At 46.2% G+C, this 25,688-nt stretch overlaps 1 protein-coding gene across 2 annotated transcripts in view; it reads right to left on the bottom strand.

Moving 5' to 3' along the window:
- SLC15A4 (solute carrier family 15 member 4) overlaps positions 1 to 25,688 on the bottom strand; it is a 492,322-nt gene that overhangs the window by 273,911 nt on the left and 192,723 nt on the right. The window contains exons 3-4 of one of the 2 annotated variants that reach the window (XM_069620125.1): positions 10,063 to 10,231; positions 1,951 to 2,016 (exon numbers count right to left, since the gene is read on the bottom strand). In XM_069620125.1, coding sequence (XP_069476226.1) covers positions 1,951 to 2,016; positions 10,063 to 10,231 — 235 coding nt within the window. Of the gene's footprint in view, positions 1 to 1,950; positions 2,017 to 10,062; positions 10,235 to 25,688 lie in introns of both variants that reach the window. The other variant, XM_069620124.1, reaches the window with a different exon arrangement.

Here is a 25,688-nt window from a genome sequence, read left to right as displayed (position 1 = left end):
TACCGCTCCCTTTACAAGTTCACTTTCCTTGTCAACAAAGCCATCAACTGTCTTACTCCTCAGTACCTGGCTGACAGTATAGATGTACACATCCGTCTTCCTCTGTACCTCCTCCATACTCTCCTTGCTCCATTGGAACCCACTGCCCACCACAATCAATGCTATTGACACCGGATCTGTTCAAAGCTTGGCTTAAACTTCACCTACTGACCAAAGAGGGAGCATAATCCCTCATCCTCTTCACCAGACCCCACCACTTCATCCAGTGCTGTGTAATAATGCAATGTTGTATATTTGTGCAGCACTCTTTTGCAGCACTCGTGCCCCCCCCAGGCTAATGTTATCCACGCAAGTTACATGTTGCTTTTTCACCCGTTAATGTCCCACTTGCGTTGCACCCTTAGAAATTTGCACATCCTTTGTTCCCTTCTTTGTGTTTCTGTACAGGCAGCCTTTCCGGAACGCCTCTGCCATCTATAAATGTGCATCCACGTTCTTCAAATAAATAGAAATATTCAATTTTTAAACAGCAAAGCCGGATAGGCCACTGTGATATGTTGGCAGTCATTTGCTTAACCTAATATGCATTCTCCCAACCTGTTTAATTTGACAAATAGGTCGAGTTATATTTTGGCAGCCTCACATTGTAAAGAATTGCGGATGTTGTTCTGGTGTCATAGATTGGAGTGTAGACACCACAAGTTAACACCATCTAAGCATTCTATGTGTTAGGAAAGATCTTCCTTCATACCAACTTTCCCTCCAATTGTATGGCCCTCCAAACGTTTTGCTTTTCATTTTTGAATCTGACCTGAATTTTACTTAGTGCAGGGAAGCCTTTGACTTCCCTGCACTGGCTTTTGCTCGTTGTTATGGGGAAACCGACACATCCTTCAGGCTGTCGGAGCTGCGAAACGTTGTTTCTCTTAGTCTTTCGACTTTGTTTCCACTTGGTGGTAACATTTCATCATTGTGCAAAGTACATCACAGTGCTGCGCAATCGGAGCAGACTGATGGCAGCAGTAGTTTATTCTTGTATTTTGGTATCTTTATACCTAGCAGTAGCACGTTTACCACATTCTGCTGATGACTGTGGCTAGTGTCCCAACATGGCTATGCCACAAGGTCTTTTGTCTGTTCCTTTGCCCATTTTGTCACTTGACCTTCCCCCCTGGCCTTGCAGGTCTTGGACTTCTTTATTTGGGTATGCAGTTGTCCACGAAAGCTGCTTCTTTCGTGGGTCCCTGCAGGTCATGTGTAGGCCCCCAGGAAGTGAGTTCGGACTGTCGGGTCCCAATCCGCATTACTGGTGCCAGGGTGTATGGTGAGCATGAGGACCCCGGTGGTCCCCGATTGGATCACTGCTGGCATGCATGCAAATATATTTTGGTATACTACTGTGTAATTCTAATTCCAGGTGTTTCACTGTATGTGCTCTCAGGAGCCCTCATATCACTCTCACCCCTCCTGGACGTAGCCTTGACCGCTCTCCAAGCTACCAGGAATTGGCCTGGCTATCTTCCCAGAAGTGTTTCCTGTTCCACTAACAAGGATGGCCTCGTAAACATCTGTCCAGCAGGCCAGAGTTTAGAAATCCATTCTAACAGTATGTAGAACTGTTCCACCCTCAGCATCGTCGGTGTTTAGAAATCGCTGTATGTTTGTTTTCAGTTGTTTCGCTCCCGGTAAATCCAGGGATGTAGCAGAACAACCTGTTTTATGAAGGACTACCGTCATGCAGGTGCAACAACAAAATCCTCAAAGTAGCTGCTTTCCATTTTCATTACAGCATACACTAACATTTGGAATCCAGCCAGCACAGAGTAATCTTGCTAGATTACAGACTAGGAAGAAGGAATCCTGCATACGATGGTCCTGCATGTGTCAAACAAAGATTCCCCACCCTCATTGGCACCATCAAATCACAACGAAGAAAGGTGCTGAACTCACCGCAACGGGATTGGCAAACACTGGGATCTTCAAGTGAAGACTTTGAAGGACGTAGGTGGTCTGCATCTGGAATGGTTGAAAACACATGGTACATCACGCTTTCTCTGAATTGATTGCACACATTTTGCAATAGGATATATATAAAACAATACATTACTCCCAGTAATCGTATTTCTGATGTTTGTATCTGCTTAGATTCACATGCTATGCATACGCCGACATCTAGTGGAAGCTGCAGAATATTAAAGTTTTCGAAACTCGAAAAGAGACGTCGACAGGGCGTGCCAGGAATAGTATCCCTAGTTTGACGTCCACTGTACCCATGGTCCTTCATGCATCGAGGTCCCTCAGATTGTTTTGTTCTGACATTAGGTTACATGAAGTGTAGCATGAGTACAGGTGTATCCAAGCAGATAGATAACAGAAGCTCATAACATCTATGCACATTCTCTCAGGGGACGAAGGGTGGGTGCATGTGAATCTAAGCAGATACAAGCATCAGAAATACGATTACGGTGAGTAATGTATCCCTTCTGAGGCTTGTGGATCTGCTTAGATCACATGCTATGCATAGATTAGTGAGCAGTTTTAGGAGAAGGGGGTGGGTCGTGAGAAGGAGCAGTGGCAAATAGATGTTTTAGAACCGATTGTCCCACCTGTGTATCTGCCCTGGAATGGGTGTCAATATAGTAGTGCTGAGTGAAAGTGTGTACTGAGCTCTATGTAGCTGCTTTGCAAATGCTGTCTAAGGGGACATTTGCGATAAACCCAGAGTAGCCCCAGTGCTCCGTGCAGAGTGAGCTCTTGGTGTAAAAGGCAGTGTCTTGTTTGATAATGAGTTTTTGGTTAGACTTAAACCAAGTGTTAATTGAAGCAAGTGTTTTTTTTGCCTAACATAGTTAAAACATAGAGACAGTTATAGAATAGATATTCACTTAAGTACAAAGGACAACTTGTGATCTTTAGTTCAGGATTTATTGGTCCAAACAGGATTGCCCAACGCGTTTCGAGAGTTATTCTCTTCTTCAGGGGCTATATGCAATTCAAAACTTTAAAACTATTAAAAAAGGTTAAACAATGTTCTAGATTAGTTGAATAATTGATAGTAATAATTTACATTCAATTGCAATATTCATTTTTAAAAGAAGATATTCATTATCTATTCTATAACTGTCTCTATGTTTTCACTATGTTAGGCAAAAAAAACACTTGCTTCAATTAACGCTTGGTTTAAGTCTAACCAAAAACTATACCAAATACCTTTATTAGATACTCTTTGAATACTTTGGCTCCATAAGCCCCAGATAGTGTGCAGGAGACGGGAGTTCCCTAATAGGGAACTTGCTCTGTTCTCTGTTTTCCTAAGCGGCCTGGTCTTGTTTATGTAGTAAAGGACTGCCCTCCTCACATCCAGTGGGTGGAGTTTTATCTCAGCTGAGCTAGTTGGGTTACTGAAAGAAAGCCTGAAGCTCAACAGATTGGTTGACATGGAATTCAAAAATTAATTTAAGGGAGAACCTAGGATGAGTACGTAAAACCAATTTATATTTTTTGTGATGAGTTGGAATCCAGAGGATAGCGTTTCACGAAAGTGCGCATAGACGACCAGGTGGCGGCCGCACAAATATCTTGTACCGGGACACCCCTCTGGAGAGCCGTGGAAGTTGCCATGCCCCTAGTTGATGAGCTCTTAGCCCATCTGGAGGCTCTTGCGAGCTAATCTTTAGCATTCAGTAATTGCCAAAATTATCCATCTGAATAAGGTCTGTTTCGTTACTACTAGGCCCAATTTATGTCCAGTATATCCGACAAAAAGTTGGTCACTTTGCCAAAAGTTTGCCAATCTAGCTATATAAAAATTGAGAGCCCTTTTGGGATCCAGTCTGCGCAGCCGTTCTTCCTCCTTACTTGCAAGAGGAAGTGGATAAAAAGAAGGCAGAGTGATTTTTGTGACAGATGTCAGACTATTTTAGGTAAAAACGAGGGTTTGGCCCAAAGAATAACTTTATCCTTATGAAAAATGGTGGGAGGAGGCTTACAAGAGAGAGCATGCAACTCACTCAGCCTGCAGGCTGATGTAATTTCCAATAGAAGGATTGTCTTTAAAGTAAGGAGCCTTAGTGGACAAGGGTGGAAGGGCTCAAAGGGAATACATGTAAGGAACTTTATAACTAAATTTTAATCCCACACAGTTACCTGAAGACTGGAGGGTACACATTAGTGAGACCTTTCAGGAACTGGATAATCAAAGGTATCTTGAAGTAAGACACTTCTGATGAGTGCTTAAAAATAGATAGCGCTGTCAGATATCCTTTTATTGTGCCAACCTGAAGCCCCAGATTGGCCAAGTGTAAAAGGAAAGAAAGTACCATAGGTGTATTACATAGGAATGGGTCCACATTCTTATCATTCCAACAGTTACTGAACTTGTTCCAACGACACCGATACAAGGATTTTGTTGCTGGCCTTCTGGCCGAAAGCAAAATCTCCATTACGTCATCCGGGAGGTACCAATCCGTATGTCTCAGCCTCTCAGAAAGCATGCGTGAAGGCTGAGTGTATTGACCTCTGGATGGAGAACCCGACCTTCCTCTTGCGAGAGAAGATCCTCTCTTTGTGGAAGACGTATTGGAGGGCAGATGGACATGTCCAGAAGGTCCGGGTAACACGTCCTCTTGGCCCAATCCGTAGCAATTAAGATCATGGCTTTCCTGAACTTTCTCAACCTCCTGATTACATGAGGAATCGCGGGGACTGGAGGAAATGCGTAGAGGAGTGGAAATTCCCAGTCCACTACGAACGTGTACCCTAGAGCTCCTCTTGGAGGAAATTCCCTTGAGCAGTACAGTTTGCACTTCCTGTTAACACTGGTCGTGAACAGATCCACTTGTAGGGTTCCCCAAAGGGCGAAGGACTTCCCGAGCTAGTTCCCACTTGTGAGAAACTGCTCTGCCTGCTCAGGGCGACCGAGCCGCCGTGTTCTGCTCTCCGGCTAGGTGAACAGCTGACAGAGGGATTCCTTCTTGCATTGCCCAGAACCAGAGCTGCATTGCCTCTCTGCACAGTGGTAGTGACCCTACACCTCCTCTCTTGTTAAGGTAGTACATTGCCACTGTGTTGTCTGTCATTATCAGGACGTTCTTTCCCCGGACAGAGGGCAGGAAGGCCTTCAGCGCTAGTCTGATTGCCCTCAGCTCCAAAAGGTTGATGTGTAGTTTGGACTCCGATGGAAACCAACGATCTGCGATTGTCAGATCGTTGATGTGGGCTCCCCACCCTATGAGTGAGGCATCCATCACTACTGTTATCTCTGGCCATGGTTGCCAAAAAGATTCTCCCTTGACGACATTTTCCATGCAAGCCCACCATACAAGATCTTGAGCCACACTGGCCGGAACTTACAAAAGACTTGACCTATCCCCCGAAAACCTGGGACCATTGAGTCTTGAGGGCCCATTGAAGAGATCTCATTCTCAATCTGTCCTCTGCCACCAGAAAAATGCAGGATGTCATGAGACCGAGCAACCTCAGAAAATTGAAGGCCGGTAGACGCTGGGCACTCTGGAACTTTGTTACCATCTGCAGAATGTGATGAGCTCTCACCTCAGGAGGCGAGGCTTTGCCTGAGGAAGTATCCAGGACTGCTCTGATGAATTGAGTCTTTGGAATGGTATCATATTTGACTTCTTGTAATTGAGGGAGAAACCCAGTCTGTGCAGGAAGTGACAGGTCATGTTCAGATGTTCCTAGGCTTGTTTGGGTGAACGTGCCCTGATTAACCAATCGTCCAGGTAAGGGTAGACATGAATCCCACCTCTTCTGAGACTCTCTGCCACTACTGGCATCAGCTTGGTGAAAACCCTCGGGACGGAGGTCAACCCTAATGGCAGAACTCAAAACGGATGGTGAGAATTGCCAATCGCGAACCTCAGGTTCTTCCTGTGCTTGAGATGGATTGGTACATGAAAGTAAGCCTTCTGAAGGTCCAATGATACCAACCAGTCTTGAGTTGGAGAGCCTGAAGGATCCGAGAAAGGGTTACCATCTTTAACTTGTCCTTCCTGAGGGACTTGTTCAAGTTTCTTAAGTCTTAGATGGGTCTCAATCCTCCATCCTTTTTTGGGATGAGAAAGTATGGGGAATACCAACCCTTGTTCCTCTCTGCTACAGATACATGTTCTATTGCACCTTTCTCTAGCAGGGTTAAAATTACGTGCAACAGGAGCGGATCTGGAATTCTGATAGTGTTTTATCCCGGTGGATGATCCCGAGGCCTTTTTTGAAAGGGAAGACAGTAACCCCAGGCTACTGTCTTCAGTGCCCAAGCATCTGAAGTAATGCCCCGCCATTCGTTCAGGTGCTGAGAGATCCTGCCTCCCACTGGGGTCTTGTGGGTCAAGAGCTCAGAGTGGCTTTGCGGCGGCTGTAGCAGCAGCTGAGGGGACAGATTCTGCTGCTGGGGCTGATCTAGCACCCTTTCCTCGTCCACCACGAGGACATTTCCTTTGTCCTCTTTGACTGGTCTGTCCTCTTCCTCTTCCAAATGAGGAATAAAAACAAAAAGGACGACCCCTCCAGGAATATGGCCCTGACTAGGGGTGTTGCTGAGGTTGTCGTATGGAGGCGCCAAGTGACTTTGCCGCCGCCTTAGAGGTCTGCAGCTTCTCCAAACTTTCATCTGCCTTGCTGTCGAACAACCTCGAGATGTCAAATGGCATATTGAGAAGTCTGGCCTGCACATCCGGTGCGAAACCAGACTTTCTCAGCCACACAAATCTGCGTAGCACAGTGCTAGAAGCCATGGACCTGCTGATGCCGTCAGCAGTGTCCAGTGAAGGCATTCCCCCATAGCCTCCTTTCCATCTTTCACAATCGCAAGGAAACCATCTTGCTCTTCGCCCTCAGGAATATGTTCAGCCGCTACAGTAATACAATCCCACAGGGTGTATATGAACCTTGCAAGGGTGCAAGTCACATTTGTTGACTTTAAGACCATGCTGCCCGAAGAGAAAATCTTGTGAGACCAGGCATCAATTTTCTTATCGTTCCTATCTGGGGAATTGAAGGGTATGCAGATTGGCAAGTGGAAGTGGCTGCCTGGACTACTAAAATCTCAGGGGTAGGATGTTTAGTTAAGTATTTAGGGTCAGAAGAAGAGGGTCTGTATTTTCCTGCAAATTTTTAATTTACCGCTGGTCCAGAATCTAGGGTTTCCCCATGTGGCCATAACCCTTTTCTGGAGGGCACTGTGAAAAGGAAGGACAGGATCCTTTTGAGGACCTCCACTAAGAATGTCTGTCATGTCGTCTTGCTCATAAACGGGGGAATTTCTATTCCACCCCATGAATTCCACCACCCTATTCATAAGGTTCCTATATCCCAAGTCTGCATGGTCAGAAGTTTCGGGTTTATCAAAATCCAATTCAGGAGATGCATCTAGACCACTCTGTTTGCAGACATTCATAGAGGTCAGCCATTTTGGAGTGAGGATCAATTAGTTCCTTAGGAACCTCCCTTGTACCATATTTTACCCCAGCAGGGGAAATATCCTCCTCAGAAGATTTTTCTTCGTAAATAGAAGCCATGGACTTGAAAGTCTTGTCTAGGCACAGGGTGAAAAATGTTACCCGTGGCTTGTGAAGGAATAGATCTTGGCTTCGACAAAGGCGTCGATATGGGCGCCCGAATCGGCGTTGACCTCGACAAATGCATCGAATTAGTCAACGCAGGCTTCGACACGTTCGAAGGAGCTTTAGATGTAAGCGCCGTCAAGCTAACGGTCGACGCTGTCCTCGGCACTGGCAACGAGTAGGTCTTCAACAGATGCATCGAGAAAACCTTCGACACAGACTTCGATGGCGGTTTGGTACCCGACGCCATTTTGTCTGATATATGCCTGATTTATGCACCAGTGCTTTGCTCTTCTTGTGAGGTGTCGGAGAGGTTTCTCTCAACGACACCCTCGATGAATTTTCACTGGATTTAGAGCGTCTAGTCTCTGACCTCCCTCTGTCACTCTTTGAGTGAGCCAGGGCATGGCCTTCACGCAATTTCTTCCAGGGGGTCTGGGCCGCGCTCTACAGATTTGCATCGTAGAGGCTCTGAAGGCCTCCCATTTCTTAGGGGAATCATTCTTTGTGGGACATTTGATAACCCCAGTGTCAGACGACGACGACGGAAATAAGTGACGCCACTTCTTTGTCGTAAATCTTTGTTCTCTTCTTCAAAAAGGCAGACTCCTCGACATAGATTTCTTCGATTTACATCAGGATTTACTAGACTCAACTGAGTCTTTCTTTTTTCTCGAAGCGGACTTCAAGGATTCCTCCGCCACTGCCAATTTGCCTCTTCGTCCTTGAGAGCTTTGTTGGCCATGGCTTGACAGGAACCGCATTCGTCAACTCAATGGTCCAGACCCATGCACCAGAGGCAAACTCGATGGGGATCACGAATTGACATTTTCTTCCAGTATTCCTGGCACTTTTTCAAACCAGTTTTGGGGGTAGACTGGTTAGATGAAGACATTGTCGAACCGAAGGACCATCTTTGTACACACGAAGCAAAAGCTTTGTTGGAAAAACAGAACTGAAGCCAACGGGCGCGGCTCAAGCCCTTTTACTGCGGATTACGCTGATGCTCGACGGCTGCCCTTGAGCGACATCAATACACCGCAACCTCGAGCACAGTGCTCCCTGGTGTGGATTTTTTTTTCCAAAGCAGCAAAGCTGAAGAGAAGGAATAGCTAAGCTGAGTAATACGTGGGAGGACACAATCCATTCGAAAGAGTAACTATATTTAAACTTTTCATAAGTAAATGGCGTCAGCCGAAATTGAACTCTGCGAGAAGCGACCACTCACAATGGCGGAAATAAAACAATCTGAGGGACCTCGACACGTGAAGGACCATGGGTACAGTGGATGACACACTAGGGATAGTATTACTGGCACACCCTGTCGACGTCCCTTTTCGAGTTTCGAAAACAACAACTGTAATACTCTGCAGCTTCCACTAGATGTCGGCCTATGCATAGCATGTGATCCAAGCAGATTCCACAAGCCTCAGAAATACACACACACACACAAAAAACATGCAGGTTGTTTTTCCTAAAACGCCATCAGGAAGGCAGTATTTGGACAATTAGTTTATAAACTCAAGGTGGTGGTGGTGGTGGCGGCGGCGGCAGCAGCAGGGGCAGCTATAAGGAGATTTTAACATCACAAACCAGGAATTCTTTCGATCCTGAATTAGGAATGTTTTCATTCACTGAAGGAGCACTTTAAGCGCTTACAACTCTACAGTTTAAATAAGTAACTCCAACAACACTGCCCTTGGGCTAACTGCGATGTTGGGGAGTGCAGCGGGCGAGCCCAAATGTACCTTCTTTATCTGTGCCCTTACCACTGGACCTCACTACCCCACATCCAAAACACGAATACTCATTCCTTAGACTCCGCCCAGTGTAGAGGGATCGTACTCAATATGCCTACAAAGCCCTGCCCCTGCAGGACTAGCTGGTCTCTTGCAGCAGTGTAAACATGGACTTTAACTGACCAGTAACCAGCCGGTTACTCGTTACTTTCCCCTCTATTTTAAGAAACCCGATGCAGGACTGTCCTGGATGCGAACACATTTTCCCCCCTCAACAAATGAAACAAAATAGAAGTTTAAAAACACCATTATCCATACCATAAACATATTTCTACTTTGGTAATAAATGTTAAGTTATTGAACAGCACCAGTAGAAACCATGAACTGCAGAGTGCTGTCCCTAGTTATAAGTTGGACAGTTTAGCGGACAGCGCCCACAAGGCATTTAGAAAAAATGTGAATTTCAAACCAATCCATTTAAATTAATTTCAGGTACAAAGCTGTGCTGAAATGTTACAGTTTAAAAGTGTACCATTGTATCAAATTTCAGAACCTCAAAACAAATGGCAGAGTACCCAAAAATGAATAACAATCCAATATGTAGGTTATTTTTCTTCAATGTTCCCTCTTGTTTTGTACTTGACAGACTCGTTAGGATGTTAACCAGACACAGAGGTCCCCAGACTGGAGAATTGATGAGGGACTCAATGTGGACTACAGGCAAACCATGATCACTTGCGCACCTGAAAATACACCGTCCAGTAGGGGATGAGGGCCAAAAAGACTGGGATGATCGTGCACAGCGACTTCACGTCCTCCACTTTATCTTCCCGGAACGGGCCTCCATACGATGCCTTTGCCATATCCAGCACGCTTGGCGTGGGCGTGCGCCGGCCGCCTCCATTGTTTTCACTGCTGGAAGAAGACACGCAGGGTCAGTACAGACTGTATGGTGGCTTTCACCTTCTAACGATGGGGCTGCGTGATCAGTGCTCCGATAGCGGAGGGGTGGGGGCAACACTTCACATTACATGAGTAGGGATAGCCGGGCCAAGCCCAATCCATTTCCGGATCCATGGTGGGTATGGGTGTGTGTGCGTGTATGAGCGTGGGTGTGTGTGCGTGTATGGGCGTGGGTGTGTGTATGGGCGTGGGTGTGTATGGGTCTGTGTCTGTGTATGTGTGCGCGCGCCCACACGACCATCCATAGACGGCAGCTGCGAACCCAAATGTGTCATGGTGCCTTCAAGGCACTGCAATTGCTAGAAGACTGAATCAGAGAGACGGGGACGGTCAGTGTTGCACAGATTACACAAATCATGGATCTGCTTTGCCAGGCGACGTAGCACCCCTTTAGTCAAGATAAGATTTTAGAGGCACACCTTTTGAAGAAACAGGCAAAAAAGAACTTAAAACTAAAAGTAAATCTCTTTACACTGAGGATTTGACTGGTCTGGTAGCATATGCCTTCACTCTGCTGTAATGGGCCCCACACCAGTGTCAAGGTCAGGCACTGTAGACATGAGAGGACGCTGACGAAGGAGAAGGAAATCAAAGAGGCGCAGTGTGCAGCCAGACAGACAAAACAAGCACAAAAAACACTTCCGATGAACATCATGCACTCGGGAGATTTGGTAGACTAGGCAGCAACAGGTACCAAGAGTATACAAAAGGGGGCGTGGAGAACTACGAACAGGTGCACACAGGAGGACAAATATCACCTAGACAGGAGGCGGGGCAGGATTAAAAGGGGACCAAGACACAGGGCAAGGACTAAACCAGGAGGGAACATAGGCAACAGGTAAAGCAAGAGGCGGGGTCAAATACAAAGCAAGTTTAGGAGAGCACACCAGAAGCAACAGGTGAGCACGCTTCTTATGTCGCCAGCTGGCCTGCAGCTTCCTTTGGAAAAAAGAGGAATCGGGATCAATTATCTTGGATTGGGCAGAAATATGACCTCACGGAAATGTAGGGCTCTCTCCGACATGTTGGACTGAGACCACCTGTACAAAGCTATGTGTGAGTGGCAAGAACACCCAGTTCCCCATGGTCAGCAGGGCTCAGATAGAGCACCCAGGCCAAGATCCTACACCTTCCAAAAGTCCTATGAGTTGCTGCCGAGCAAATCTCCACCACCGGTGCCAGCAAGTAGGGGGCACAAGGCTCTATGGTCAGTCCTTTAACTCCAGTCAGTGCATCTGCAGGCCCCGTGACCACCAACACCCCCCTCCCCCATCAGTAAATACTGGTAACTGCTTGCTTTAAGTACACGTTGCTGGGGAGAACCAGGCTGGCCACACATGTACCTCTCGTTCAACTGTCTGTGTGATCCCCCAACTAGAAAAAAACACCATGGGTCCTGAAGTCCCTATGAAGTCCAGGACAAACTAGCTGTACACACACACAGACACACACACCACAACTTCACAGGTAAAAAATAAGAGATACATAGTTATAAATCAATGTGTAAGGCCAACTAAATCCCCTATATAAGTGTACGCTGTCACAAGAAACAAAGTGTGTTTATTCAACAAACTATTCACAGAACAAAAAAAAAATACACTACCTATTAAAGAGCCAAAACAATACATATAAAACAGCCAAATGTATTTTCTTTCTAAAATGTGTTGCAAACAAGTTAACACATCTGCAGAGGATGAAGGTGCAGTCAACTGATGGCGCGAGTCCGCCCGGGCACACAGGACCAGGTAGACCAACTAGTGTCCATGTGGGTGCCCATGTGACACCCAACACCCGCATATATGTGTGTCAAGAATACCCATCATTAATGAGGCAATGCTATTACTCCAGCATAAATGTCTCCAGACACAATACTGGAAGCAATTATGTAAGCTTCATGTAATAAATTAAACCAAAACGCATACCATTGCCTCACCCATCCCCGTCCGTGCAAAAACCAACACAAACGTTCCCAAAGATGCCAACATTAAAGGACTGGTGAGGAGTAAAGAAGTCCGGGAGCACAAGAGGGCTCAAGGAAAGCCCCTGCACCTAGTTAAGCACAATTAAACGAGTTGCATGCACTGAAGCACCAAGTGCAGTGTTGTATAAACCATCAGAAATGCATACCGAACCTCCAAACAAAATATGCACCAAATAAGAGTGGTGAAAACAACCGACACAAATATGTATATGCGTATGTGCGCGTGTAGGGGGTCACATGGACACAGTCTTTTTAGACGCGGTTTACTGTAGGAGTCCGGTGCGCACTGGGGAAGGCGTGTTCATATCTTTGATCACCAAAACTAGTGTGTGAACCATTTGACCCTTGTTCACTTTTGAATCCAATATATATCTCTCAGCAACGACACCCGAAGAGTCATTATGCTTTTAGGATATTTATTCTAATTGCCAATATTGTTATTGACATATTTTGTGTCCGAGATCCATAGTACGGTCTTAAAATGTATGAAACGTAAAGTTCTGCATAATATATGTGACTTATAGTGCACTAGTTAGCAAAACCACTTCATGCTGTATTTAGATGTATTGGTTTGCCTGTTTCATATGTAGTTTGATTTTTTTGTCCTGTGACTAATCTGTTGAATAAACACACTTGTGTTTCTTGTGACAGCGACACGTAAATAGGGGGCTTAGTTGCCCTTACACATTGATGTATAACTATGTATCTCTTATTCTTTACCACCTATGACGTGTGTGTGTGTGTGTACAGCCAGTGTGACCCCCTCCCCCCCAACATTGACTGCATGCCTCCACCTTGGAATCATGCATAGTTCAGCACTGTCATTCTGGAACTGAAAGTGTCCCCGGTGAGAGGGGGTTGGCACAAGACCTGAAATGTTGGCAGAAGAGTTCCCCTTTTGGGTCACTGACTCATTCAAGACACACGCAAGTTATTAGTCAGAAGGCTTTCAGATCTGCACGCCTCTGTGCCCAGCATCCCAGCTCCCCAGTTAGCTCTGGTTTCCTGGAGTTCGGATATTGTATGGTGCAATAGCAGTGCAATGTTTCAGTGACGGCCCAGAAAACCCACCCACACATTAAGAGTCCAAGGCTGTGAGCTGCTGGATCCCAATTTACTCTTTAGGTCGGTTGGATTCTTCTAATCTTTGTTTATATCCAACCCAATTTGATTTTATCTGATATTTCATTGTACTTGGAAAGATTTTAATCTTATTTCCTACACATTAACAAACGGAAAATAGTATACATGTTTTTTAAAAAGTTGTAGGACACTGGCCAGCTGGATCACTAAATAAAATATGTAATATTAATTTTAAAATAAAAAATGCTAACTATCCAACACTGAATAACCTCAGCAGAAACGAGAAAATATTCCCTTCTAGAGTTTCTAGTGTATGTCTGTTCTGAAAAGCACCATTAACATTAAACGTCAGGAGCATCACGCTACATCTGGTTCCATTAGAAACTAACAACCTACTCTTCGATCCATCCCTCCTATGGACTCCATGCTACAAGAAAACAGGATGGCTATACCTGGCACAGGCCCACTGTCCTCCTCCAGGAGCAAGAGAGGTCAAAAGGGCCATGCACCAGGAAGGCACCACAAGGATGGATTTATCAACTGCTGCAAAGGTGCACTGCATTGTTTTTACTGCCATACCTTGAAATGATTGAGCTGTACATATGACAGACGTATGATTTGCTCTCAGATTCAACAGGATGATCTGCAAAAGCGTCTCGACATAAAAGGGATCTTGGCTCTGGACCTCAGGAATCTCGGACAGCAAAGAGCATAGGAGAGGCCCCCAACTGATAGGAAGTGGCTGTTAATGCCTGCAGAGGAAAGAGTTGGAGGGTTTACAAGCAAATTACGGCACGTAAAACCCAGCTCAACACTAAGATTTACTCTTCCGACTATTAGGTAAGAAAAGCCAAAGAGGACACAGCAGAAACACTGGAGATGACCGATGTAGTGGACTAAACCCTCCATGGGTCCGATTCAAGAAGGGAATAGCAAAAAGGTTGAAAGAAGCTCTACTCAACCATCTGAATATTTTGAATTGAAGCAGCTCTGGTGACCTATAAGAGGGTAATACCCCATCCCTTCTCCTCGGGGGTAGATGGGGGAAGCCACCTCTCCATAGTACAGATGACCAAACATTCAGTCCCGTTAAATTTGTAAATTTCTAAAAATAAAGGAATACCCAAAAAGGCAACAAAGTGGCGGACATCTGAAAACGCGGCGCAGCCACGCGAATACCACACATTGAAAAATAAGCAGATCAGTTTCAGGATCATAGATAGCAATGATTGATATATAACTCTCCAAGAGCCCACAAGCTGGAGAGCTAAAGCACAGTTCCATACTGTGACGTGTGCAGGCATCATGAAGTAGTTCAAAGCAAAATACTTTATAAAATAAAATGTCAGGATAGTAGACGGTCTAACTTGGCCCATGCCAAGGTGGGATTTCCCTACATGAATGAAACTAAGGAAAGTCTGAGTCAAAGAGTTCAACTTAGAAGCCTGCGTCCAAAACCTATACTTGCCACCACATCTACAGGAAAACACACTGTGGCTCTGGATGGCGGCGTTAGCAGGTTTCGGTTACATATAGAACAACACACATTCGTTGATGCGCTTGCTTAACAACAATTTTAATTCGGTGTGAGTCAACAATACAGCCCTACAGCCAACACGTGTTTCGACAAACTGTCTTTGTCAAGGCAAAGTTAGGTGCTATAAAGGCCTGATTGGTAAGGCTAAGAAATCTTTTCAGTGGAAAGTAGTGTTCTCACGGTGGGCGCGACTCGGTACATGGTACCCTCCGCCTTAATTGTCCAGGCAGCCACTGTGCAGTAAAATAGTCTAGTTTGCCTGTACAATCAAGGCGGAGGGTACCATATACACAGTCACCCCAACCATGAGAACACTACTTTCCACTGTAAATTGCTGTCAGCCAAGCGCATCAACTAATTTGGGTGTTTCTATATGTAATAGAATTGAAGTCTGTTAACCTATCCTTGCTAATGCAATATGAGCATTTAGGCTAGCGCAACCATCCAGAACCACGTGTGCTTTTGTATATTTACCTCTTGAGGTTGGAGTAGAGCCTCAAGGCTCTGGCGGTTAGAGGCGCTGGAGTTCTGACGACTTGCAGTCCTGCCGACCCCTAATGTGGGCGCGATCCGTCTAGAGGCTCCGCGAGGGGGTAACGGGAGGCTGCGGTCGCAATCCTACACTGGGCCGGGTAGAGGCGGGGCCAGTGGGTGCAGCCAGCGCCCTGTGGTTGGTGACAGAGCTCCGAAAGGCACATCGGCCGAGAAGAGGAGACCGCGTCGGCACCATCGTAGTGCGACTGCTGCGGAACCCCAGAGATACTCCATACCCTGCGGCGCCCCGTCGGAGACCGGTGGAGCAGCGATTCCACGAGAGATTCTGGGACCGGGCGGAGCAAAGACATGGCCCGCCATACACCAAGTAAGGGGAGCTGCAGCACAGCGGCTGCGGAAAAGACCAGACAGTGGGACACTCGGCCACGTCCGATTATCCGAACTGCTGCGGGCTAACGCTCGCAGCAATCCTAGCGGGGGGTGCGGCCCACACCCGCCCCAAGTCGGCGGCGGACCGTGCCTGGCGCCACCCTAGGTTGTCCATATAGACGGGAGGGCGGCACATTTGTAAGCAGGCATCTGTCAAAATACTGGACCCTGCTGGCGACTCTGCGGCCCTGAACATCAAATATACGAGCATACTGCGGCAAGAACTGAGCTGGTGGTGAACCTATATACAGGACTTGGCCCGTGACCCACACCCGACCTACACACTACAGGAGAAAGAGGTTTGTCTGGTAGATGGTGGGAAGGAGGGAGGTTGGTGCTCCCGTTAAACCAGAAGGCCACCCATAAGCTGAACCACCACTGCAGTGCGGGCCGCGTCGGATACACTTGGCCCCCCATCTTCCATTGATTAAGCAGTGGGTGTTATCTGGGCAAGATGCTACCTTGAACATACGGGCACGGCATGTAGGAATCTCGCCCTGGCGGTTTGGCTGACCTGGACACTGGAAATTCTTGTAGGACCCTCAGAGTTACACTATTAAGTTTGACAAATTAATACGTGGGAGGACACAGTCCATCAGAATTGGTAGGCCATCTGCCCACACACCAGGATCCAGGTGGCACAGCGGAACATTGTGATATACCCATAAGAGGAAAACACGGGCTACGGCCAGGGAAAAGGGAATTATAGCAAGAGCATACTACGTGCAGCGACATGGGCGAACCCCAAAAAACAGGGAAAGGGGCAAAACCCCCAACAGCAAGAAAAAAGGCCCTATGGACGTATACAATGCTAGCCAAACACAAACCACCGCTGCAGATATACTTAACAATAATGAAGCACTGAACCCAGAGAATGGTGATAAAGAGGATAGACTAACGACAATCGTACAAGATGGATTTCGGGCAGTCAATACAAAGCTGGATGACTTAGTGTCCACCATTGGCTCCCTAAAGGCCAGGGTTGAAAAAAAGAGTGAGCGTGTAACAGAAACAGAACATAGAATAAGCATCAACGAGGATACAATCGCACACCATAGCCGTGATATCACCCAACTCAAAGGGGCCATGTCCAAAATGCAAAATAAATGTGAAGACCTCGAATCCAAATTGAGGCGAAACAACATCCGAGTGGTGGGCGTGGCGGAAACATTTGGAAAAGGCCAAATGGAAATACAACTTGAACTGCTTCTTAAAACTATGTTCGGCCAGGAAGCATTCTCCGAGCACTTCTTGGTGGAGAGGGCACACCGCACGCTGGCCCCGGGCCCCAAGCCCGGTGCACCACCACGTACAATAATTGCGAGACTCCTTAATTATAGAGACAGAGACTTAATCCTGCGTATGGCTAGGGAGGCTGGAACACTACAACATGAAGGAAACCGGATACATATATACCCAGACTTTTCGGCCGGGGTTCAAGCAAGTAGAAGATCCTACAAACCGGTCAAAAGGCTCCTAAGAGAACGGCAAATACCATACGCTCTAATTTTCCCCGCCGAAATGAGGATTCAGCATGCGGGTAGGGCGCATTTCTTCAAGTCCCCAGCTGAGGCCACACAATATATTGAGGCTTCCATACCACTCCCACCTGGAGGAGATAGACCGGCTCAAAACGACAGACCCAGACCAGAAGATTAAGGTACATATTTAGTCAAAACACTTTCTACACTACTACACCATCAGGGCTACGGTCCTGACGCTTTAATGATCAAGATGGCTCCACTCCATATGGTTATCGGAGTTGCGAAGGCGATTGGGTGGTCATGTAAAGCAACATGGCTACCCCTAGAATGATCCAAAAGTTACTTTGGGTACTTCGTCAAGTTGGGGGTGATGATGAGGGTGGGTGGGTGAGGGGAGGATGGGGGAGTGGGATGATTTATGGTGGAAACGATTTCACTGAAGGGAGAAGTTCTGGTCACCAGGAGAAGAGTGACCCAGGTTATAGTTTGACTATGGTTAACAGTTTGTTTCATGTTAAAAAAAAGTGGTCGCATTGGGAGTAGCGCCGATCGGCTGGTACAGATGGCACAACTTTAATGGGTCATGGCTTTGGGAAACTTTGTTATCACAAAATATTGGCGACGGGATGAGAATAAAACTGCTTACATAGAATGTAAGGGAACTGAATAACCAGGTGAAAGTCAAAAAAATTGCTAACTATGTTTCTAGACATGATCCTAAGATACTGATGCTGCAAGAGACACAGAATGGGAAGCAGTAACCTACACCTGATGCCCAAATGGGGAACCCAGCGTTTCTACACAGACTATTCTACTCAGGCCAAAGAGGTAATTACTCTTATGCACCCAAGCTTGGGGTTCAGGCTGGAGGGTCATAAGGTGGATCAACAGGGAAGATATGTGGTTGTATGGGGCAGGCTCGCTGGACAACAACTTCTTCTGGTTAATACATACGGGCCTAATATAGACGACCCGGCATTCTATGTGAATATATACCAGATGATCAATGCCTATGGTTTGTCTAATGTGATATGGGGAGGGGACTTTAAGGTGGCACTGGACCATGTAATGGATAGGTCTTCCAGGGTCGTTAGAGCCTCTAGTAAAACAGCCTCAACCCTGATTGACATTCTTTCATAGTTAATGGTGGCCGCATGGCGCGTGATACACCCTGGAGACAGGAGATATACATATTATTCTTCTGTTCATGACTCAGAGTCCAGGATTGATTACTGGTTTGTTTCATCGGTCATGTCCTCTATGCTGCAGAAATGCGAAATCTTGCCCCGTACGTTCTCGGACCACTCTCCAGTGATGTTAAAATTGAGGATTCAGGACACCCCTTGTCCCGCTAAAAGATGGAGAATGCCAGGTGGAATGCTGGGTGACCCTGGGGTGGTGGAAGCACTACATGTTGAGATAGCAGAATCTGTTACCAATAATGTGGGAACGGTGGGCAAATACTCCACTATGTGGGAATCTTTTAAAGTATGGATCAGTGGGGTACTGCTGTCCAAGTCCATCGGTATGCTAAAGAGCGTGCACGTTGAATTAACAGACATTGAAAATAAATTGGCTGTATTAGAGGAAAACTATACCTGAACACAGAATAGGGAACTATTAGCGGACATACACTCACACCTGCAGGAATTCGATAAGCTGGCCGCTAGAGAAGTGCAATACGTGGCGGCCCCTATGCGCGCAGGTAGGTACGGAGAGGGTAACAAGGCTGGCAGGACACTTTCTAATCTTCTCAAGTATGATAAACAACCCAACCAAATAACTAGTATACAAACAACACAGGGGGAGGTACTCTTAAGGGAAGATGAGATAAACAAAGAATTTGTCAAATTTTATACCAAGCTATACTCTAACCAAGATAAACAAAAAATCGCTCACAGACATTAAAAACTATCTTGCGGCTTCCAACCTTCACCAACTCCCAGAGGTTGATCGTCTAGCGTTGGATCAGCAGATATCGGCAGATGAGGTCACGGAAGCTATCAAAACGTTGTCATCAGAAAGGGCACCAGGGTCTAATGGGATAGGGGCAGAATTTTATAAGGAATTCCAGGAAGAGCTCATCCTGGTTCTCCTCCAGGTGTTGGAGGAATCCCTCGAATGCAATATACTACCCCCATCCATGAGAGAGGCGGTGATCACGGTGCTCTCCAAGCCGCGACACCCACCTCTTGATGTGGCTTCCTACAGACCCCCGTCACAAACACGGATGCTAAAATATTCGCAAAAGTAATGGCCAATAGACTCTTACCAGCGGTTCCCGGACTGGTACACCCCGATCAAAATGGATTCATTCCCGCCAGGTCCACAGCCCTGAATCTCCGTAGGCTCTTCGGTCTAATGGCACAAATAGACACCAAGAGAAGCGCAGCTGCAATATCCTGAGAAAGCCTTTGACTCAGTGTCCTGAGTCTACCTTCTTATGGTACTAGAGACATTTGGGATGGGGCCCAATTTAATTAGATATGTAAAACTACTATACACTGAACCGGGGGCTCGAGTTCTGACCAATAGGTCCATCTCTGAACTATTATTACTGGGCAGGGGCACCAGGCAGGGCCGTCTGTTTTCGCCCCTGCTGTTTGCACCGACTATAGAGCCTATGGCAGCTGCGGTGAGACTGAGACACGTTGACAAAGGCATAAATATAAAGGGGTCCATCCAATTAATCTCACTATATGCCGATGACACACTATTATATATCCGCGAACCCAAGACAAATATAGCACCCATAATGGCAGGGATACAGGACTTTTCGGCCCACTCGGGGTACATGGTGAACAGAGCCAAGTCCGAAATATTCCCACTCACGCCGTCCACCGAGTGCCCTGAAGTGCTGCACGGACTTAAATGGGCGGATCGACACATCAGGTACCTGGGGATCCTGGTATCTAAGGATAGGAACACACTATACCTGGACAATTATGAGGCCACACTGCAGACCATCACCACGAAGCTCCAGATGTGGGGGCGTTTGCCGATATCACTGTATGGCAGGGTGGTGGTCCTTAAAATGATAATCCTGCCCAAGCTGCTTTATCTGTTTGTTAACATTCCCATATGGCCGGCTAGAACCTTCTTCGCCAAGCTCCGTTCCATAGTGGTGACGTTCTTTTGGAATGGCAAAACTGCTAAAATAAGCTGGGAAAAGATGGCTGAGTCATACGCCACTGGCGGTATAGCAGCTCCCGACTTTGAGCTATATTACCATGTGGCTCGAGCACAATTTGCAAAACATTGGTATGATACCACGCAGGGGACACCCCATGCGCTGATAGAGGAATACACCACACACCCCACGAATATACAATCAGTAATTTTTGATACACAGTACAGGGACACGTGCGAATACAATCCAGTTAGCTGTACGGTTAAAGCATGGGAGGCCATATATAGAAGACTGAAGTTAGAAGCACCCTACAATCCAGAGATACCTCTTTGGAATTACCCAGGCATACCCCCCACGCATGACAGCACAATACAGGAATCCTGGGACCCCAACATGGAAATGAAAATTGGAGATATGTTCATAAATGGTAAATTTGCGTCCCTGGAGGAACTATTGAGAGCGTTGGGAGGTGGGCCACTCAGGACACTTCAATATTACCGCATGCGGTCAGCATTTCAGAGAAAGCGGCTGCTATTTCCTGACGAACCCCAGCCACACCCATGTGTACAGTTGGTGACCACTGCAGGAGGCCTGGGAATTTCTAGACTGTACACAGCGGTGCAAGCCCACACCCCCACAATAAACCAAATAAAAGAAAAATGGGAGAGGGACTTACAGGTACCCATTGAAGACGAGAAATGGAATAGATATTGCTTATTGACTAAGAAGGTCTCCCTGAACGTGGCCTGCGGTTAATCCAATTCAAAATACTGAACAGATTATATTACACCCCAATTAAAATTGCAAAATTTACCTCTGAGGTGTCGGATGCTTGCCCCAAGTGTAATATGCCATGGGCAGGAGACTTCCATATGTATTGGGAGTGTCGGGTGGTGGCGAGCTTTTGGAAGGAGGTTGCTGAGATGTTGGAAGAAATTACACAGATTCCCCCAGACTTGAAGCCCCAAAAATACTTATTTGGGGACATTGGCAAATGTCCCGAGAAAACTAGAAGATTGTTTAATGTTGCATGTGCAATTGCTAAAAAATGTATCCTACTGAAATGGAAAAACAAGGGCCCACCCAGTATGAATTTCTTTGTGAATTAACGCATGTAAATGAATCAGAAGAACAGTTTGCAATGACCCGACCCTCAACCTGCAAACCCAAAGATATATGGGGCCCATTCAGAACTTACTTATGTAATATTTCCTCTGATGATGATGAATCTATTTAATTCGATGTAAATATCATGACCATGAGGTCTATAATTTGTTTTGTATATGTGTGGTGCGGGCGGAAATGTGCTATGTATCCCTATGTTGCCACCAATAAAAAGAGTTTGAAAAAAAAGAAAATCAAAAGAACTTGAGGCTTTGTTTTCCAGACAACACACATGGTTTCTCAAGTGTCAGGGTTCCCTTCCCCAAGACTTCCTCTTCATCCCTTCTACTTGCTCCTGTCTTTCAGAAGGTTTCACAGCACTCCAGGTCCACTTGACCCGCCTTCCGGTAGGCCTCATCCATTCACGTGCAGTACTCTTATGGGTTTGTTCCACAATGTCTTTGTTTTTAGGCATTCAGGGTTCACCGGTCTAGGCACAGTTGTTAGACCACCCGGTCCACCGCTCACATGTCGCGGCACCCACGATCCCTGGGCTCTTCATCCCACACAGGTTCTTTGGCAGCCGTTCTTGTGCCAAATCACCTAAAGTTTGGTTCCGCTTTATCGACCTTTGGCTTTATGTGATGCTTTACATGCCTCTGGTTTTCCTACGTCAGCCTCATGGCGCTGCCATCACATGTCACATACCTCTTGCCAGTCTTTGGCCTTGCCGCACTGCATTCCCTTTGGGGGTTATTTTACTTCTTACCCACCTTTTACAGTGTTCTCTCACACTTGCACCCTTTCCTGTCATTCACTGTGACATAGGCGCTTGGGCAGATCTCGGTTGTCTGCTTTGCCCACAAGGTTTCATTCCATTTAATACTAAAATATGTTTAGTCTCCTGGTTTCACTCAATTTGTTGTTCAATATGTTCAGAATTCAGCATATAGTCACCTTACTTAATTCCATTCAGTTTGGTATTCAATAGGTATTTGTTTTGTTTCATTTTACTGACAGTTAATTATGGTCCATTAGGAAAGCCCCGGTATGCGAGCATCCTCCCAGTCTTCAGGCGTCTCCTCTCGGTGGCTTCCGCTGCTTCCTCTGCACTTCTGAAAGCGGGACATCCACAACTCTATAGGCTTCATCGACGCGGGCAGCGTCCGGTCTTCTCCTGGCATTCTTGCCGCTCTTGCTGCTCGCTCAGTGTCACAGAGGTTCCCAGGCGTGCGGCAATGACACAGCCTGATCCTTCTGGGTCCTGCAATTCCTCAAGGGATATATACCGGTGACCTGGCTCCAACCACAGTCCGACCACGGCTGCCTCCTTTTCTGAAGGGTCCCAGCTGGTCTTTCCCACACAGGCCTCCCTGTTGCTTTCTTTGGTGTTCTCTATTTCTCATTTTATACACCTGTAACCAATTAACAGGTTGCAGGTGGGCTCTTTCAATTGGGTCTGCCTGACCTTGATTAAGGAGACATGCTCGACTCTTGACACACTCCTCTTCGTCCCAGCGCTAGAGTGGTGAAATGGGCTTCCTCTGCTTTTCAGTCTGATCAACCGGAAGGAGAACAATTGGGCACATCGGATTCCTTTCTCACAGTCAGCACGGTATGTAACTCAAAAGCACAAGAGATTGGGCCATGCCACCACAAGTAAACATGAAAGGGGGACTTGGTCGCACCAGAAGGAACTAAGGATGGCAAATTCTCTCTCTAAGATCCTCTCAGAGGGTGAGCACTATGTTTTCATGACACTTAGAACGTCTGTGAACCGTAGCACTGCTCATTGTACATAGCTGTACAAATGACTACATCCTGAATTTCATCCAACTCATTTTCTCCTCTCTCACACCGCACCGTCGCAACCTAGCGCAAGGCACAGGCTCATTCCACACCCTGCACACACACATATATAGTACATACAAGTGATCAATGAGTTACCAACTATTTGATGATCTTTCCAGACAAGAACAGAGCAACATATATGAAAATACGTATTAATACAATACCAACACGCTCTTACATACCCAATTTGAGATCGATTGCTTTTACAGAACAATATTGCCGCTTTTGTAAAGAGCACACAATACCAGAAACTCTATACCATCTTTTCATGAAATGAGAAAAACTAGCCCCTCAAAGAACTCGATTTGGCGCCCTATTTAACATCTCTTCAGAATCCATGGGTTCGGAAGCAAGATAGGCACTAATTCTCAACGGAAAAATCAAACAAACTTATCTTCACAATTACTCAATTTCCCAGAAGCATATTGGAACTAGATAAAGACACTAAATAGAAGAAACTAAGTTACAGTGACAGATAGATCCAAATGACACAGTCGTAGAAAGGAAAGCAATCAAAAATTTCTATAAATGAAAAGTTTACTAGTAAACTGTACTATTTAAATAAAAAAATAAAGTACAAACACTATTGCACAACACCTCGGCCATAACACTAAAGCTACCTTTATTGACAAAAGTTCTAACTAGCTGCCCACATAACTATCTCCTTAAACTCAATCCACCCCCCTTTAGCTCATAATATACCTCAGCTCTACCCATTTGCGCGCTATTCAGACATGGGTGTCTAGAAGATTGGCCACCCTCTCATAACTTTAATGGCTGAAATGCACACACGCATAATAGCACCTCCCATTTCTCCAAAATGTTGCACTCCGGTACCTCAGAGGAGGTTCAAGCAACAGCACATTGGGACCATAATTATGGTGAAAGGCGCTATACAAATGTCAAAATGAATGTATGGTCTTTGCCAGTGTCAGGGATATATCACTCAGCAGGCCCGTGGTATTCTCTTCTGCTCAAGGTCTAACCTCTGGCAGGCCCGAGGCTATAGCCCACAGCAGGCTCTTGACTTTTTCTGTCTTTGGTTGGGCAATGGCCTCAGCATGCTCTACTTCCTTCGTGGCTGGCCCTCTGCTATACTGTTCAGCTTATACATCTTCCTCCAGTCCACCAAGGTCTTGACCTAACCTCGAGATGCCTCTGCTCACTAAAATCAGTAGCATGGTGTGTACACACTACAGCAAGTGATTAGGATCACCTGTAAGGTCTTGACCTAACCTCGAGACGCCTCTGCTCACTAAGATCAGTAGCATGGTGTGTACACACTACAGCAAGTGATTAGGATCACCTGTTTAGGGTGCACTGTGATGAGTCAACTCCTGGCACCCATGCTGTCGTTGGATGGGTGGTCCCGTGCACTCACACACATCCATCAGTGATTGGTTATTTCCACCTCACTCGGCCCACTGTTTCTCCTCATCTCCCAAGTGATTCCCATTGTGGTTGAGGAATAGTCTTCCATTGCCAATTCGACTTCAGAAGCTTTTTGGACAGGGCCTATCTAAGCTTGAAAAGGCGGCATTACCCTGGGGTCTCTCCAGAGCGTGGAAGATGGATGCAAACCGTCACTGGATTGTAGGCGTGTTTCCCCCTTCCCTACGAGTCAACCTTGTAGCTGAAGGGGCATTTGCAATGGGAACCCAGTGTAAGCCCACTGCAGTGCTAGAGTTCTTCACCTTGACTGGAAAAACTATTGAGGCATTGCCACAGTTTTCTAAATTGAAGTGACATCAAATGGTCCTGAGGTGGCAAGGTGTCTCATCTGGGGATATGCTAGTGTAACAAAACATGGAGCAGACTCCCTATTCTTCATAACCCCAAATCTATGATGTATAGGTCGTCCAGCACCAACCCATTATAGTGGAAGTAGCAATTGTCGAACGGGAAATCGTATTATACCCTTGTGGTTGTATTATATATATATATATATATATATATATTGGCCTAGGCCAAGTCGCTCTGCGAGGAAATCCGTGATGCAAGGTCCCAACCTTAGATCAGTCTTAGCCACCATTTTAGGTTCATCCGCCATTTTGATTCTCGCTCCAAAGTCACCCTGTGTTCCAAGATGGTGGACAGTGTTCTTCTGTTGGTAACATTAAACTGCCCGAAGGCCAAATGTTAGGGTCATGTAATGAAATCTTGTCCTTCGTTGACCTGTGGATAGAGGATTACCTGTACCAACGATACTAATCCGTGAACGTATATTAAGCACAATGTTGTGTAAATGTTAAAACGTGAACACTTGTTGGACTGCATTGTATTAACATATGTACTAAGGCTTATGTTAGATC

The sequence above is a fragment of the Ambystoma mexicanum genome, chromosome 10, assembly GCF_040938575.1.
Source record: "Ambystoma mexicanum isolate Mex_15411 chromosome 10, UKY_AmexF1_1, whole genome shotgun sequence".
NCBI classification, from domain to species: domain Eukaryota; kingdom Metazoa; phylum Chordata; class Amphibia; order Caudata; family Ambystomatidae; genus Ambystoma; species Ambystoma mexicanum.
This window is presented reverse-complemented; position numbering and strand designations above follow the sequence as displayed.